At 35.9% G+C, this 17,934-nt stretch overlaps 2 protein-coding genes and 4 pseudogenes across 2 annotated transcripts; 2 read left to right on the top strand and 4 right to left on the bottom strand.

Annotated features, from left to right (window-relative positions):
- The first annotated feature begins 4,150 nt into the window (after positions 1-4,150).
- On the top strand, positions 4,151-6,745 carry LOC104766290 (uncharacterized). Its single transcript, XM_010490145.3, has 9 exons — positions 4,151-4,786; positions 4,873-4,934; positions 5,016-5,175; positions 5,272-5,392; positions 5,476-5,557; positions 5,646-5,749; positions 6,062-6,140; positions 6,223-6,273; positions 6,365-6,745. The coding sequence occupies exons 1-9, from the start codon at positions 4,351-4,353 to the stop codon at positions 6,446-6,448; spliced, it is 1,179 nt and encodes a 392-aa protein (XP_010488447.2). The 5' UTR covers positions 4,151-4,350; the 3' UTR covers positions 6,449-6,745.
- Positions 6,746-6,877: 132 nt separating this feature from the next.
- LOC104766289 (transcription factor bHLH77) lies at positions 6,878-9,505 on the top strand. The gene is made up of 7 exons (XM_010490144.3): positions 6,878-7,938; positions 8,126-8,317; positions 8,403-8,537; positions 8,623-8,694; positions 8,780-8,932; positions 9,021-9,111; positions 9,204-9,505. Exons 1-7 carry the CDS (start codon positions 7,513-7,515, stop codon positions 9,239-9,241), a joined length of 1,107 nt encoding a protein of 368 aa, XP_010488446.2. The 5' UTR covers positions 6,878-7,512; the 3' UTR covers positions 9,242-9,505.
- A 2,049-nt stretch (positions 9,506-11,554) lies between these two features.
- Positions 11,555-12,387, bottom strand: LOC147920507 (agamous-like MADS-box protein AGL62 pseudogene; annotated as a pseudogene).
- An 889-nt stretch (positions 12,388-13,276) lies between these two features.
- On the bottom strand, positions 13,277-14,116 carry LOC147920506 (agamous-like MADS-box protein AGL62 pseudogene; annotated as a pseudogene).
- An 889-nt stretch (positions 14,117-15,005) lies between these two features.
- On the bottom strand, positions 15,006-15,845 carry LOC147920505 (agamous-like MADS-box protein AGL62 pseudogene; annotated as a pseudogene).
- Positions 15,846-16,734: 889 nt separating this feature from the next.
- Positions 16,735-17,574, bottom strand: LOC104707095 (agamous-like MADS-box protein AGL62 pseudogene; annotated as a pseudogene).
- Positions 17,575-17,934: the final 360 nt, after the last annotated feature.

Raw genomic sequence — 17,934 nt, 5'->3', positions numbered from 1 at the left:
CTGAAACTGCGGTAATGAGGCAAGAACATTGGAAAACTTAAAAGGTCTCCGCTTCTTTGAAGGTTCAGCTCCAAGACAAAGCCGACCCCGAGAATGATCTGAACAACCCCCTGAATCAAACACACAATAAGAGTGTGGATATTGCTGCATCCAAGCTTGATTTACTAATCCCCTATCCAGCTTCTTACAGATTAAATCACCATCTCTCTTATTACACCATGTGAACTGTGAGCCATGGTGTTTGAGATCGATCAAAGAACAATACTGAACCACGTCCTGAAAATCCCGCATTCCATAACGTAACATTGGAGTATCATCATACCGCGAATGTTCCCACCGTCAAGTGTTTCGTTAAAGTCACCACTAATCAGCCATGACTTATTACGAAACATCAGGGAATCATTATGAGCTTTCATATCAGCCCAAAGCTCCTTCCTATCCTCACCCGCAAGAGCAGAGAAATTCCTCTGTCTCACCCGCAACCAGTACCCAAAACGTAACCATCTGACTGCTCTTAAACACAGGAGTTAATCGTGTAGTAGGACTCCATAAGACCCATATACGTCCCAGCCGGTGGTGTTCATAGTTCGACATAAAAGACCAATTTGGAAAAACTTTATTTACAATTTTGTGGGCATTATTCTCCTTGACTTGCGTCTCTAATAAGCACCCAAACTGCATAGACTGACTCTGTTTTGAAACTGTATTAAACCCACGAACATTCCAGAAGATCCCTGACATTAAGGTTTCTTCTTCATGTTCTTTTTATTCCAGGCTGGGACCTGGCTGTCCTTAACGGTTTGAGAGTCTGAGATAAACTTGTGAGCCAATTTAGAACAACGAGGAAGGGACGGGCGAACACTACTCTCCCCAACTACATGTCCTTTCACTGGTTGCTCTGTTTTCTCTGTGTGCTTGAATTCCTCTGTATGGCCTATTGTGCCAGAGTTTGGTAATTCACTTTCCTCCATTCCAACTGAGGGGTCCACCAGTTGCGCTGTGTCCCCCCCTCTCCCTGCTCACCTTCAACATCGAGAACTGAGAAACGCGAAGGAGAGACCGTGATGTTATTAAAAGTCTGAGCTTTCTACTCCTGACGACCACCCTTAGAAGGGGAGACTGAACACCACACACCCTCCACTCCTACTGAACTGTTGTCGGGAGAAGTATTTTCCAGAGTAACTTCCTGGCTGATAGATTCAGAACGACCAGCTCCCAACATAGAATCGACAGAAGCTAAAACAGGACCGACAGAAACAGGAGCAACCACTTGAGTTGTGGACTCATTAGCGTCCACTCGAGCTTCTGTAGATTCTGCAGATACGCCAGTAGCCGTCCCACTAGCTGCCTTACAAACCTCCTTTAGGTGACCCCATTTTGAGCAACCAGAACACATTGGTGGAAGACACGGGTAGTGAAAGTCCACCACTGCATCCACTCCGCGCTCCGATTGAAACCGAAAAAACTTAGGGAGATCTTTGGATAAATCTACCTCAACAAACACTTTTGCTTCCCCAAACTGCTTGCAAAGAACTGTGTCGGGATGTAGCCGCTTAGGATCACCCACTGCACTTGCTAGGAAACCTAAACCCTTCCATGTGAACATCTTATGGGGAACCCTCTTCATCACAACCCACATTGGTATTGTCCTAATGTCCGGCTGGGATTCCTCAATGATTGGTGACCACCGAGAAACAACCATCAGGATCTCTGCTATATTCCACATACCACGACGTAAAACACGTTCTCTAACCTCCAGATCCTTGATTCTAAACTTAACAGTTGATTCATTAACTTCAAAAACATCCATCCTCACAGACTTATCCCCTAGAGGCCAGATCTTGTTAACAATGACATGAATTTTTGCCACATGCGGTGCAATAGTGGAAAGAAACTTGCCAATAAGAAAATCCTCCCATAAAGGAGCCGCATCTTTGAAAATTTCGAATGGTATGGTTACCATCAACAACTTGGACATCGAGAGTATGTTTGGAGAGACTTTGAGAATTCTGAACCGCAGAAGAGTTGGAAACCTTTGATGGGATTACCGGGGGAGGAACCATCGGAAGGGGAGACATCGGAGACGGCAGCGGAGCCACCAGAACCCTGGAGCGTGAGTTACACGCCAAAACCCTAAATCACCTTTGAAATCGCCTTGCCACGTCACTTTGCCACGTCACCTTGCCACGACTTTCTTATCCTCGTCAAGCGCAAACTTTACCTCATCAGTAATTTGAAGATGAGGGCTCAAATCCAATGCAAATACCTTGTTCCAGGACACCGTCGCTTTGGTGGACAAAGAGGATGAAGAGAGTTTTAGGATCAATAAAAACATGATTTTGAATCAGGTATGGAGATGGAGACGTACGGGGACAGAGTTGTCACTACCAAAACACAGACGCACTTAGCTCAGACAGGGACGCACTTCAAGATACACTCTTAGACGCGGTTAACGTGCCGGGAAAACTAGCAGAAAAGTGTGACTTGTCGTGCGAAGAAAAAGAAGAGAATCTCGGGATCGATGCAAACATGGGTGCACCTGAAGCTCAACGAAGACTTCTTGTCTCAGACACGGATACACTCTCAGACAAATACAGAGACACATTCTCCGACTCACTCTCAGACACACCCTGAGAGACCAATCATGGGTCACAAAGACGAAGTTGACGTCATGACGTGTTATGCCCTGAGAATCAAAAGAGAGTTTTAGAAGACACACTCCCAAAAACATGGAAGGAACACCACTGACAATGTTGAGTGTTTTCATCGAGACAAGATCTTTTTTTTCTTTTTTTTTTTGTCGGCAATCTTTCATTTCATTAAATAAGCCTAATGGACAACATGAAAGAGAAATATAAGGTGAAAAAACGGAGCCCAACAAGTTTAAGCCCAATCATTAACCTAAATATTCTAATACAAAATACACCAAAGCACAATTAGGTTTAGAGAGAGGGACACGTAATGGACACGTGTTAAACTACGATGTTGGGGTGGAAAACGACCGAGTCGACACCGCCTTCCACCGGAGCTGTCTCTCCGATCAGATCCAAAATTTCGGCTATCAAAATCGTTTTTTCCGGCATAGGGATCCATCGATCTTCAGCTTCTTGCTCCGAATATCACCACTTTCCTTATGCATCTTCCTCCGAGTGTTAAGAAACAAAGCCTCATGAATCTTCAGATCTGTGAAGCACCGGAAAGCGTGAGATGGCTAGATGTCAGATTAGTCGCAAAACTTTGCTCTCCTAAACTGTTCTTCACCCTCACAGAATTCCTTCCATCAGGATTCACAAACTTAAGAAGAAACCATCATACGATGCCAATCACGGCCACAATTATGTGTATGAGGATTTACTCTCCTCTTGATTGGAATCGAGCATTCTAATGATCCAAAAGCTCTGTAACATCACTCGGCTTTGACCTCTTTAAACTGAAAAGAGATCTATTTGGCTCTGCAAAAGGAAAAGAAAACACAAAACTTAGCCATAAGGGCTAAGGAGAACTCGCATCTAAGCGAGAAAGATAACCGGACTTAGCCGGAAACAAAAAACGACGATAAAATTCGCCGGAATATGATACAACAGCTTTCTATCTCTAAAAGATTTAAGAGAGAGAAGAGAGAGAAAGCTTTTCGCCTTCATCGAGACAAGATCTACTCAATTATTTCATTTTATTTTGTTTTTACATGCAATATTTTTAGGTGTAAAATAAGTAAAGAAGAAAAAACAGAAACAAAATAGGGAAACTTATGTGCCTATTTCAAATAAAGATGTTTAGATTTTTAAGGTAGAATGTGATATACAACTCCTTAATAATTTATGTTTTTAGGTAAAGATTAATAATTTATGTTATTGGTTTAGAATGATGCTCTAATACATATTGAGTAAAACATGAATAAGATACGAAATGAAGGTGTTAAGAAAAGAAAGATAAAAGAAAGATTCCAAATCTTTGTAATACAGAGACATGATCTCACTCGTTCGTAATTTGAATTTGTGTATAATAAATCAAATCAAATCAAATTTTTACAAACTTAACTGATATAAAATTTTCAATATTATTTATAATTTATATCCACTATAAAATAAACTCATACTTCCAAAAATATTTTTTAGTACGTTTTATTCGACAAACTTGCAAAAACACAAACACTTATTATTAACAAAATCATCCACTTAAGCTCCTCCATGTGTACAACCGACGACTTTTCCTCTTTTAGCACCTGTGAGCTGACAAGTGCCACGTCACCTTCATCACCAGTCTCTCACTTTCTTATCCAAAATCCAATAACACCATTAAAACTCCCACCTTCAATCTCCGCGGCGTTTTTTTGTTCTGCCGCGCAACAAAATGGCGGTGTTCAGTGGCGCTACGACATTGGGTTCTGTTTCATTCTCTTCTCATCTCTTCGACCAACAATCTTGTTTCCTCTCTTGCCCACTTAGACTCCTCCCTTCTTCTTCCTTTTCTCCATCACATAGAAGCTCTCTGCTCTGTATCGTCAAATCATTATCAAGCTCCGCCACCGCAGATACAGATAGAAACTCCGATCATTCGCCCTCTTCCTCAGTTCTCTCCGCTTCCAATTCTCTTCTCGGTGATACTTACGATGATGCTTCTGCTTCAGGACCAAGCGATTGGAAAATAGCAAAGGCTTATAGTAAAAGTGGTGATACATTTGAAGGTCAAGTTGAAGGCTTTAATGGTGGTGGCTTACTTATTCGTTTTCATTCTCTTGTTGGGTTTCTTCCTTATCCACAACTAAGCCCTTCACGTTCTTGTAAAGGTAATCAAAACTCTCACAAGCTTTGTTTTTTTGAGTTGTTAAAGTATCGATTTTTATATTGATGGTTTGTGGTTTGTTCTATAAAGAGCCTCAGAAGAGTATTCATGAGATAGCTAAGACTTTGGTTGGTTCCAAACTTCCTGTGAAGGTAATAAAGTTTTCTCCTTTTGGCTTGCTTTTGTAGTCTATCTAATGTGTCTATGGTTATTGAGGTGAATCTTTATATTAGGTTGTTCAAGCTGATGAGGAAAATAGAAAGTTGATTTTATCTGAGAAGTTAGCGTTATGGCCAAAGTATTCTCAAAACGTTAATGTGGGGGATGTGTTTACTGGAAGAGTAGGTTCTGTTGAGGACTATGGTGCCTTTATCCACTTGCGTTTCGATGATGGTAGTATTTGCTTTTACTGAAATTTCTTGATTGAACTTTTTTAGTTCTGAGCTTGTGACATTGATGATGAAATATTTGGTGGGTTGGTGTGTATAGGTCTTTATCATTTAACGGGATTAGTGCATGTCTCTGAAGTCTCTTGGGATTACGTTCAAGATGTTAGGGATGTACTACGCGATGGTGATGAGGTTCGGGTTATAGTCACCAATATTGACAAGTGAGTTTCTTTCTTTTGGTTACTGAAATTTATTAGTTATGACTTATGATATAGATTTTGATCAAGAGTTGTTCCGAATGCAGAGAGAAATCAAGGATTACACTATCCATCAAACAACTGGAAGATGATCCTCTTTTAGAAACATTGGACAAAGTTATTTTGAAGGTTAGACAATGTGAATGAATGTGTTTCCGTCTCTTGTGGTTGTGGGTCTTGGTTATTTACTGCAATAGATAATTGAATATTGTTACAGGACAGCTCTACTGGATCTTCTTCGCTAAGCTCAAACAATGGGGATACAATTGAACCTCTTCCAGGGTTAGAAAAAATACTTGAAGAGCTATTAAAGGAAGATGGGTATGCAGACACTATCATTTTATAGTTTACAATACAAATTTATTTACCATTGCAGTCCTAATTAGCTCTCTGCATACCATCTGCTTATTTACAAGAGAATCGTAACTAGGATCACCTCTAGTCTACTAGATTAGTTCACTTCTCGATTTGCAATTGAATATATACATATCAATAGCTATTGCTGGCTGATACTTTTTGTGAACGCATTATTTTAGATTATATATGTTTGAGGCATAACCATCTAAAGATGGAAGAACTTTCCAATGTGTAACTACATCTTCATCAATCCTCCTTTTCATTTATACATTGCAGAATAGAAGCTGTGAAAATCAACAGGCAAGGATTTGAGAAAAGAGTAGTTTCACAAGACCTACAACTTTGGCTCTCAAATGTGAGTTCTGTTTCTCTTTAATATCCCATAAAGTATAAATTATGCTAGTGAAAATTCTGATTCTATGCGCCTGTTCACGCAGACACCGCCTTCTGATGGGAAGTTTGTTCTTCTTGCTCGTGCGGGAAGACAGGTAAATCTCAGAATCTATCTATTTGTAGCCAACTAGCCATAGATAGAGATCATCTTGGTTTGATTTTAAGAAAAATGTTAAAACACTTCAGGTGCAAGAGATACACTTAACAACGTCTCTAGAACAAGAAGGAATCAAGAAAGCACTTCAGCATGTACTAGAACGTGTCCCCTAAGAACCCTACGAAACTTTCTCTTCAGCCCAATGTCCAGCTCTATGCATCTCAACTGTTGCCAATGTAACCTCAAGTGGAGCAGACTACTTCAAAATATGCTCAAAGGCAGAAAAATGCAAATTCATTTGTATAATCATTTGTATGTCACACAAGACACAAACCAATGAAAATATATGCGTATACTCAAAAAATGTTTTGGTTTCACATTATTAACTTCATTAACATACACAACTCAGAATACAAACATCAATTTGCATCACTTGATTAATAAATAAAACAAACAATTCAAGATCTAAACCCCTTGCAAGTCAATTATTGACTTTTTGACACCATGTTTTGGTGAGTACCATCTGTTCATTTTAAAATACAGTCTGCTTAACCAAGAATAATTAAACATGATAATTAACAATCAATTTTATCCTTTTGTTTGTTTTCTCTCCCACAACTTTCCTGTCTCTGCCATGCACATGCTCTCTTCTTCTCTTCTCTCTCTCTCTTCTTCTCACTCCAATGATTACAGAGGCCAGCCTAAGCAGCCTACCCACTTTCACCATCTAATGTTCCCACCACATTAACATAAACACACGTAAGATTCTTCTCCTTTTGAACTGTAAAACTCTCTCTTTTTTAATTTCCTAAATTAATTAGAATTTTTCTTATCATTACTTTCTTTTTTTGTCATTTTCTCTTAAACCTCCTTCTTCTTCTTCTTCCTCATCTTTTTGATCAGTAAAAAAAGTCACCGCCTCTTCTTTCTCTCTTTCCTCTCTACTTTGATTGATCAATCATTCTTCTTCATTTCTAGTTCCTCTGACTCATTTCCTCATAGATCTTTCACAAAACCCCATAATTGGGGAAAAAAGCTTACATTTTTCTCAAAGGGTTCAAAGTTACAAAATTGTCACTTCACTTTGTTTGAGAAGAAACACACATAAAGTTTCTATTTTTACTTCACAATTTTAGTTGTTTCCACTTCAATCTTGCTTCCTGATTCAGATTCTGGGTCTTCTTCAGAATTCCCAGAGAAGTTGTTCTAGTCATCAAAGTTTTGGTCTTTTTAATAGATGAACATGGACAAGGAAACAGAGCAAACCCTAAATTACTTACCTTTGGGTCAGAGCGATCCCTTTGGCAACGGCAATGACGGAAGCATCGGCGATTTCCTTGGAAGATACTGCAACCCTCAAGAGATTTCACCGTTAACTCTTCAATCTTTCTCTCTGAATTCTCAGATCTCTGAGAATTTCCCAATCTCCGGTGGAATCAGATTCCCTCCGTATCCAGGCCAATTCGGATCCGATCGAGAGTTTGGGGTACTTGGGTCACAACCAACGACGCAGGAGAGTAACAAGAGCTCGTTGTTGGATCCAGATTCGGTTTCTGATCGAGTTCACACCACCAAATCTAACTCCAGGAAGAGGAAATCGATACCTACTGGTAATGGCAAGGAGTCTCCAGCTTCTTCGTCTCTTACAGCTTCCAATTCCAAGGTTTTTTAATTCGCAATCTCTCTCTCACTCTAATTCAAAGATTTAGACTTTAAGAAACTGTAGCTTTCTTGAAACCATATGTGTGTTTTGTGGAGACTTAATAGACTTTTATTAGTGTGTTTCTTGATGTTCCGGAAATGTTTTGACTCTGACCAAAAAATGGTTTGGTTTTGGAATTATGATTCAGGTTTCAGGAGAGAATGGTGGATCCAAGGCTGGGAAGAGAAGCAAGCAGGATGAAGCTGGGAGTAGTAAAAACGGAATAGAGAAGTGTGATAGTAAAGGCGACGATGCTAAGCCTCCTGAGGCGCCTAAAGATTATATTCATGTTAGAGCTAGAAGGGGTCAGGCAACAGATAGCCACAGTCTTGCTGAAAGAGTACTGAACACCTTATCTATTTTTGTCGATTTTGGGATGTTATGATGTTCACAATGTTGATGTTTTTGCGTGTGTTTGGTTTCAGGCAAGAAGAGAAAAGATTAGCGAGAGAATGACGTTGCTACAGGATCTGGTTCCTGGTTGCAACCGGATTACAGGGAAAGCGGTCATGCTTGATGAAATTATAAATTATGTGCAGTCCTTGCAGAGGCAAGTTGAGGTAAGAAATGGTATTTCATAAATGTTCTTGAAATTGGAGTTTGAATGTATCTTAGAAATCTGAAACTTGCTGTCTGTTTCTTCAGTTCTTGTCCATGAAGCTGGCTACTGTAAATCCAAGGATGGAGTTTAATGCTAACGCTTCTTTGTCCACAGAGGTAAAAATTCTGGTTTTGAAGCTGGAGTATCATGTTGCTCTGATAGAATGTTCTTTATCTATAATGTATGCATCTGTATGTGTAGATGATTCAACCGGGGGAGTCTTTAACGCAGTCTCTTTACGCAATCGCTTGCTCAGAGCAAAGACTTCCATCAGCATACTATTCCCTTGGCAAGAACATGCCCAGATTCTCAGACACACAGTTCCCCTCAAATGATGGTTTTGTTCAAGCTGAGGTAGTTTAGTAGCTAATGTTCGATTCTAGAAACTCGTTTGAGTGTAACGAAAACTCAATCCTTTTTGTGTGTTTTGATTCAATTTCAGACACCAGGATTCTGGGAAAACAATGACCTGCAAAGCATAGTTCAGATGGGTTTTGGAGATATACAGCAACAGAGCAGCAACAACAACAACTGTAAGAAAAATTAGAACCAAAGTGTTCCATTGGAAACTTTAGAACAACATGTCTTATGACTAAATGAAATCTCTTTATCTTCTATGTTTCAGGTTCTGAGCCAACGCTTCAGATGAAGCTTGAACCATAGCTCTGATGAAAGGTCTCTTTGTTATTATTATCTCTCTGTACATACAGAAAACCAAGTAGTGATGAGTACGGAGTGAAACATATGGGAAAGTTAAATGTTTACTGTCGTTTCTTCTTTGCTTGTGGCATCTGTTGATTTCTTCTGAACCTTAAACCAAAAAAAAAACAAGAAAACCTTTCATATTAAGTATGTAAAAATGACAAGAACCTTTGTGAAACATCTCTGTATTATTCACAATTGTTTATGTATTATTGTTCTTGCTCAGATTTGTAAGAAACGGGAATAAATTTGTTCACGTCTTATATTATAACATGCAAGTATACAAATCCAAATATGAGTTTTGTGTCATGGACACGTTTTGGTTTAGTGAGAGATGAAACGAGGAACCTTCAAACCTTGCCCTGATCAGGATATATAACAAGCTTTGTAGAGCGTTAAATTACATCTTTTGGTGCACTATTTGACTCATACTTACTTCATAAACGAGAGAAATAACTCTATCATGTTCATGGCAGTAGCCACAAATAGAGAGACGCATTTTGTGATAGACACGTTCCATTTAGTAGCAGGTTGCTTGAATTGCACTAAACTTGGAATATAAGAGTACACATGTGAATTACACAGTTCGTCTCCAGATTCTCCGACAAGATCCAATGTTCTAAAGTATCCAGCCTCTCCAATGATGATAATTGTATGGTATTGCAAGTCATTATCAAAACCAATGGAGAAAGGAGGTTGTGAATTTGGGTATGGTAACTTCTGAAAGAGGCTGAGTGAGCTATTATTGCTTGTACACAGCCAAGACGTTTAGCTTGTGTCTTTGTTAGATCTAACATGGCTTCTCCGCTTTTGATTCTTCTCTGCTTTTGTGCCTTTTCAGGGAACCAAGTGAATCTCATGATCAAGATACCACAGATCTCGATAAATGCGTTTTGTATATTCGTGAATCGTGAATTTGCCTCCAATCAAGAGAGTTCTAGAGTCATGCTCTTTTTTTTTTTTTATATATATATATATAACGTTTTGATCTTTTTCTTTATTTCCTCCTCGGCCAGTTCCAGATTCTTCATCGAGAAAGCTTGGCCTCACGTAAAACCCTAGGTGAACACGATGAGTGTTAAAGAAGAAAACTCTGTAAATTCAGAGGAGCACCTCCTCAAGATTGCCTTGCATGAGAACACCGCAAGCAACAAGATCAGCAACAGAACGGTAACCTCTAACACTAGAATGGCCAAAAGAAACCGCTTTCCCACCGGGTGAGAGAACACAATCATCAAAATCTTTGCACCACACAATGTGCCAAGCTCACTGACTTTCTTGAAGAGACCAAACCTTCTTTTGGAGGAAGTCACCTGAAGGTTGCTCTCATTTTTTATTTTTTTCATATCTATCTTTTGATGACCTGTGTTACTTCTCATCATTTTCTCAAAAGATTTGATTAACAAGAGATAAAACTGATGCTTAAGAGTAGAACAACTTCCTTTTATTTATACAGGCGTGTATTACACATGGAATCATTTATCATTATAAGCCAATCTAAGTACTATATTTCCTACCAACCTTTATTTTTATCGAAATTGAATTTTTCCATTTGAGGAATATTTCATACTTATCTCTAAAATTTCTCAAGGATAAAAAAATTCATGGTAGTTCATTGTATTAGTTTGACAAATGTATGCATCAACGCCCTCATAAGAGACACAATAAATTATTTACGAGCTATTTTATAAAGACTTATTCTATATATTGGGGACAAAATTATTCATTTTATTAATTAGAGCTATTTTTGGTCTTTTTTTACAGCTAATACCAGTAATATATACAGAAACAAATATTATCTATTTTTGAGACATTACAAGCATCGCCACATCATAATCAAGATAAAATATATTGTTTTAATTTTCATAATAATAGAAAATAGAGATTAAATGAAAAATGCTTAAACTTTACCAAAAAAAAATATGAAAAATGCTTAATTAATTAAATTCAAAGAAAAATGAACTAAAGGAAATTTAAAATTTCATAAGTTTTGAGTTATGGGCCCAAAATTTTCAAGATATATATGTACAATTTACTAGAGTTAATGTTCCTAATGATAGTGAATTATGTTTGTCAAAATCAACATTCATAAGATATAAATAATATTATTTCTACTCATGTATTGTAGATTTTTCTCACTATCTTTGTTCTTAAATCGACAATGAATACAAGCAGCCAACATACTGAATGTAAAGGAAAAATAAAATCAAGTCTCACGACACAAGAAAAATTAGGATGATTTCAATATCAAAGCTGCTCTTCTAGCTTCAGACACTAGTATCTCTCGTTGAAGTTGTAACTTGGCATGTAGTTCATGTTGTATCCCGGACCGATAACTCTCATCATTGTTGTATCCAAAAAATGGTGTCTGGTAAGGAAAATGGATTATAGCTGAATGTATTCACTCTTTGATCAAACAGATCAATGCCGTCAACATCAACATTACGACCACCACCAAAGACAAAACTTTCTCCCATGTAACTTTGATGAGAAACATTCAATTGAGGATAATCAGACATCTCACTCACAAAAGTCTTCTTCACATCTTGAAGAGCACATATCAGATTGTCGGTTTCATTCAGGTTGAGTTCTTTCACATCTTTTTCATACCAACTTTTTCCTCTTTCTTCTCTGGATTGTCTCACCATGTCCAATGTCATTCTATTATGTTTCGCCTTCTCCTGTCTGGCCAGCACCTGGATTAATGAGATTCAATCATTCTATGGTTTATGCATATGAACATTTTAGATAATAAAATATAATTATGTTTTACCTGAGTGAGCATCTCCTTGAGATATTGTATATTTCTATCCGGACGAGATTCAGCAAGCTGTAGATTGTAGTTTGGTTGGTGAGGAATGAGAGAATTCTGGTTAACGTTTAGAAAACGATGAATTAGTTCTCTAACACTAGGATGGCCAAAAGAAAACGCTTTCCCACCGGGAGAGAACACAATCATCAAAATCTCTGCACCACACAATGTGCAAAGCTCACTGGCTTTCTTGAAGAGACCAAACCTTCTTTTGGAGAAAGTCACCTGAAGGTTGCTCTCTTTTTTTATTTTTTTTCATCTCTATCTTTTGACGACCTTTGTTACTTCTCACCATTTTCTCAAAAGATTTGATTACCAAGAGATAAAACTGATGCTTAAGAGTAGAACAACTTCCTTTTATTTATACAGACGTGTATTACAAATGGAATCATTTATCATTATAAGCCATTCTAAGTATTATATTTCCTACCAACCTTTATTTTTATCGAAATTGAATTTTTCCATTTGAGGAATATTTCATACTTATCTCTAAAATTTCTCAAGGATAAAAAAATTCATGGTAGTTCATTGTATTAGTTTAACAAATGTATGCATCAACGCCCCCATAAGGGATACAATAAATTATTTACGAGCTATTTTATAAAGACTTATTATATTGGGGAAAAAAATTATTCATTTTATTAATTAGAGCTATTTTTGGTGTTTTTTACAGCTAATACAAGTAATATATACAGAAACAAATATTATATATTTTTGAGACATTACTAGCATCGCCACATCATAATCAAAATAAAATATACTGTTTTAATTTTCATAATAATATAAAAATAGAGATTAAATGAAAAGTGGTCAAACTTTACCAAAAAAAATATATGAAAATGCTTAATTAATTAAATTCAAAGAAAAATGAACTAAAAGAAATTGAAAATTTCATAAGTTTTGAGTTATGGGCCCAAAATTTTCAAGATATATATGTACAATTTACTAGAGTTAATGTTCCTAATGATAGTGAATTATGTTTGTCAAAATCAACATTCATAAGATATAAATAATATTATTTCTACTCAAGTATTGTAGAGTTTTCTCACTATCTTTGTTCTTAAATCGACAATGAATACAAGCAGCCAACATACTGAATGTAAAGGAAAAATAAAACCAAGTCTCACGACACAAGAAATGTTAGGATGATTTCAATATCAAAGCTGCTCTTCTAGCTTCAGACTCTAGTATCTCTCGTTGAAGTTGTAATTTGACATGTAGTTCATGTTGTATCCCAGAACGATAACTCCATCATTTTTGTATCCAAAAAATGGTGTCTGGTAAGGAAAATCCATGACTGGATTATAGCTGAATGTATTCACTCTTTGATCAAACAGATCAATGCCGTCAACATCAACATTACGACCCCCACCAAAGACAAAACTTTCTCCCATGTAACTTTGATGAGAAACATTCAATTGAGGATAATCAGACATCTCACTTACAAAAGTCTTCTTCACATCTTGAAGAGCACATATCAGATTGTCGGTTTCATTCAGGTCGAGTTCTTTCACATCTTTTTCATACCAACTTTTTCCTCTTTATTCTCTGGATTGTCTCACCATGTCCAAAGTCATTCTATTATGTTTCGCCTTCTCCTGTCTGGTCAGCACCTGGATTAATGAGATTCAATCATTATATGGTTTATGCATATGAATATTTTAGATAATAAAATATAATTATGTTTTACCTGAGTGAGCATCTCGTTGAGATATTGTATATTTCTATCCGGACGAGATTCAGCAAGCTGTAGATTGTAGTTTGGTTGGTGAGGAATGAGAGAATTGTGGTTAACGTTTAGAAAACGATGAATTAGTTCTCTAACACTAGGATGGCCAAAAGAAAACGCTTTCCCACCGAGAGAGAACACAATCATCAAAATCTCTGCACCACACAATGTGCAAAGCTCACTTGGTTTCTTGAAGAGACCAAACCTTCTTTTGGAGAAAGTCACCTGAAGGTTGCTCTCTTTTTTTATTTTTTTTCATCTCTATCTTTTGACGACCTTTGTTACTTCTCACCATTTTCTCAAAAGATTTGATTACCAAGAGATAAAACTGATGCTTAAGAGTAGAACAACTTCCTTTTATTTATACAGACGTGTATTACAAATGGAATCATTTATCATTATAAGCCATTCTAAGTATTATATTTCCTACCAACCTTTATTTTTATCGAAATTGAATTTTTCCATTTGAGGAATATTTCATACTTATCTCTAAAATTTCTCAAGGATAAAAAAATTCATGGTAGTTCATTGTATTAGTTTAACAAATGTATGCATCAACGCCCCCATAAGGGATACAATAAATTATTTACGAGCTATTTTATAAAGACTTATTATATTGGGGAAAAAAATTATTCATTTTATTAATTAGAGCTATTTTTGGTGTTTTTTACAGCTAATACAAGTAATATATACAGAAACAAATATTATATATTTTTGAGACATTACTAGCATCGCCACATCATAATCAAAATAAAATATACTGTTTTAATTTTCATAATAATATAAAAATAGAGATTAAATGAAAAGTGGTCAAACTTTACCAAAAAAAATATATGAAAATGCTTAATTAATTAAATTCAAAGAAAAATGAACTAAAAGAAATTGAAAATTTCATAAGTTTTGAGTTATGGGCCCAAAATTTTCAAGATATATATGTACAATTTACTAGAGTTAATGTTCCTAATGATAGTGAATTATGTTTGTCAAAATCAACATTCATAAGATATAAATAATATTATTTCTACTCAAGTATTGTAGAGTTTTCTCACTATCTTTGTTCTTAAATCGACAATGAATACAAGCAGCCAACATACTGAATGTAAAGGAAAAATAAAACCAAGTCTCACGACACAAGAAATGTTAGGATGATTTCAATATCAAAGCTGCTCTTCTAGCTTCAGACTCTAGTATCTCTCGTTGAAGTTGTAATTTGACATGTAGTTCATGTTGTATCCCAGAACGATAACTCCATCATTTTTGTATCCAAAAAATGGTGTCTGGTAAGGAAAATCCATGACTGGATTATAGCTGAATGTATTCACTCTTTGATCAAACAGATCAATGCCGTCAACATCAACATTACGACCCCCACCAAAGACAAAACTTTCTCCCATGTAACTTTGATGAGAAACATTCAATTGAGGATAATCAGACATCTCACTTACAAAAGTCTTCTTCACATCTTGAAGAGCACATATCAGATTGTCGGTTTCATTCAGGTCGAGTTCTTTCACATCTTTTTCATACCAACTTTTTCCTCTTTATTCTCTGGATTGTCTCACCATGTCCAAAGTCATTCTATTATGTTTCGCCTTCTCCTGTCTGGTCAGCACCTGGATTAATGAGATTCAATCATTATATGGTTTATGCATATGAATATTTTAGATAATAAAATATAATTATGTTTTACCTGAGTGAGCATCTCGTTGAGATATTGTATATTTCTATCCGGACGAGATTCAGCAAGCTGTAGATTGTAGTTTGGTTGGTGAGGAATGAGAGAATTGTGGTTAACGTTTAGAAAACGATGAATTAGTTCTCTAACACTAGGATGGCCAAAAGAAAACGCTTTCCCACCGAGAGAGAACACAATCATCAAAATCTCTGCACCACACAATGTGCAAAGCTCACTTGGTTTCTTGAAGAGACCAAACCTTCTTTTGGAGAAAGTCACCTGAAGGTTGCTCTCTTTTTTTATTTTTTTTCATCTCTATCTTTTGACGACCTTTGTTACTTCTCACCATTTTCTCAAAAGATTTGATTACCAAGAGATAAAACTGATGCTTAAGAGTAGAACAACTTCCTTTTATTTATACAGACGTGTATTACAAATGGAATCATTTATCATTATAAGCCATTCTAAGTATTATATTTCCTACCAACCTTTATTTTTATCGAAATTGAATTTTTCCATTTGAGGAATATTTCATACTTATCTCTAAAATTTCTCAAGGATAAAAAAATTCATGGTAGTTCATTGTATTAGTTTAACAAATGTATGCATCAACGCCCCCATAAGGGATACAATAAATTATTTACGAGCTATTTTATAAAGACTTATTATATTGGGGAAAAAAATTATTCATTTTATTAATTAGAGCTATTTTTGGTGTTTTTTACAGCTAATACAAGTAATATATACAGAAACAAATATTATATATTTTTGAGACATTACTAGCATCGCCACATCATAATCAAAATAAAATATACTGTTTTAATTTTCATAATAATATAAAAATAGAGATTAAATGAAAAGTGGTCAAACTTTACCAAAAAAAATATATGAAAATGCTTAATTAATTAAATTCAAAGAAAAATGAACTAAAAGAAATTGAAAATTTCATAAGTTTTGAGTTATGGGCCCAAAATTTTCAAGATATATATGTACAATTTACTAGAGTTAATGTTCCTAATGATAGTGAATTATGTTTGTCAAAATCAACAATCATAAGATATAAATAATATTATTTCTACTCAAGTATTGTAGAGTTTTCTCACTATCTTTGTTCTTAAATCGACAATGAATACAAGCAGCCAACATACTGAATGTAAAGGAAAAATAAAACCAAGTCTCACGACACAAGAAATGTTAGGATGATTTCAATATCAAAGCTGCTCTTCTAGCTTCAGACTCTAGTATCTCTCGTTGAAGTTGTAATTTGACATGTAGTTCATGTTGTATCCCAGAACGATAACTCCATCATTTTTGTATCCAAAAAATGGTGTCTGGTAAGGAAAATCCATGACTGGATTATAGCTGAATGTATTCACTCTTTGATCAAACAGATCAATGCCGTCAACATCAACATTACGACCCCCACCAAAGACAAAACTTTCTCCCATGTAACTTTGATGAGAAACATTCAATTGAGGATAATCAGACATCTCACTTACAAATGTCTTCTTCACATCTTGAAGAGCACATATCAGATTGTCGGTTTCATTCAGGTCGAGTTCTTTCACATCTTTTTCATACCAACTTTTTCCTCTTTATTCTCTGGATTGTCTCACCATGTCCAAAGTCATTCTATTATGTTTCGCCTTCTCCTGTCTGGTCAGCACCTGGATTAATGAGATTCAATCATTATATGGTTTATGCATATGAATATTTTAGATAATAAAATATAATTATGTTTTACCTGAGTGAGCATCTCGTTGAGATATTGTATATTTCTATCCGGACGAGATTCAGCAAGCTGTAGATTGTAGTTTGGTTGGTGAGGAATGAGAGAATTGTGGTTAACGTTTAGAAAACGATGAATTAGTTCTCTAACACTAGGATGGCCAAAAGAAAACGCTTTCCCACCGAGAGAGAACACAATCATCAAAATCTCTGCACCACACAATGTGCAAAGCTCACTTGGTTTCTTGAAGAGACCAAACCTTCTTTTGGAGAAAGTCACCTGAAGGTTGCTCTCTTTTTTTATTTTTTTTCATCTCTATCTTTTGACGACCTTTGTTACTTCTCACCATTTTCTCAAAAGATTTGATTACCAAGAGATAAAACTAATGCTTAAGAGTAGAACAGCTTCCTTTTATTTATACAGACGTGTATTACAAATGGAATCATTTATCATTATAAGCCATTCTAAGTACTATATTTCCTACCAACCTTTATTTTTATCGAAATTGAATTTGTCCATTTGAGGAATATTTCATACTTATCTCTAAAACTTCTCAAGGATAAAAAATTCATGGTAGTTCATTGTATTAGTTTGACAAATGTATGCATCAACGCCCTCATAAGAGACACAATAAATTATTTACGAGCTATTTAATAAAGACTTATTCTATATATTGGGGACAAAATTATTCATTTTATTAATTAGAGCT

The sequence above is a fragment of the Camelina sativa genome, chromosome 19, assembly GCF_030686135.1.
Source record: "Camelina sativa cultivar CO46 ecotype springtype chromosome 19, ASM3068613v1".
NCBI classification, from domain to species: Eukaryota; Viridiplantae; Streptophyta; class Magnoliopsida; order Brassicales; family Brassicaceae; genus Camelina; species Camelina sativa.
The sequence above is the reverse complement of the archived record's forward strand: the minus strand, read 5'-3'. Positions and strand labels throughout refer to the sequence as shown.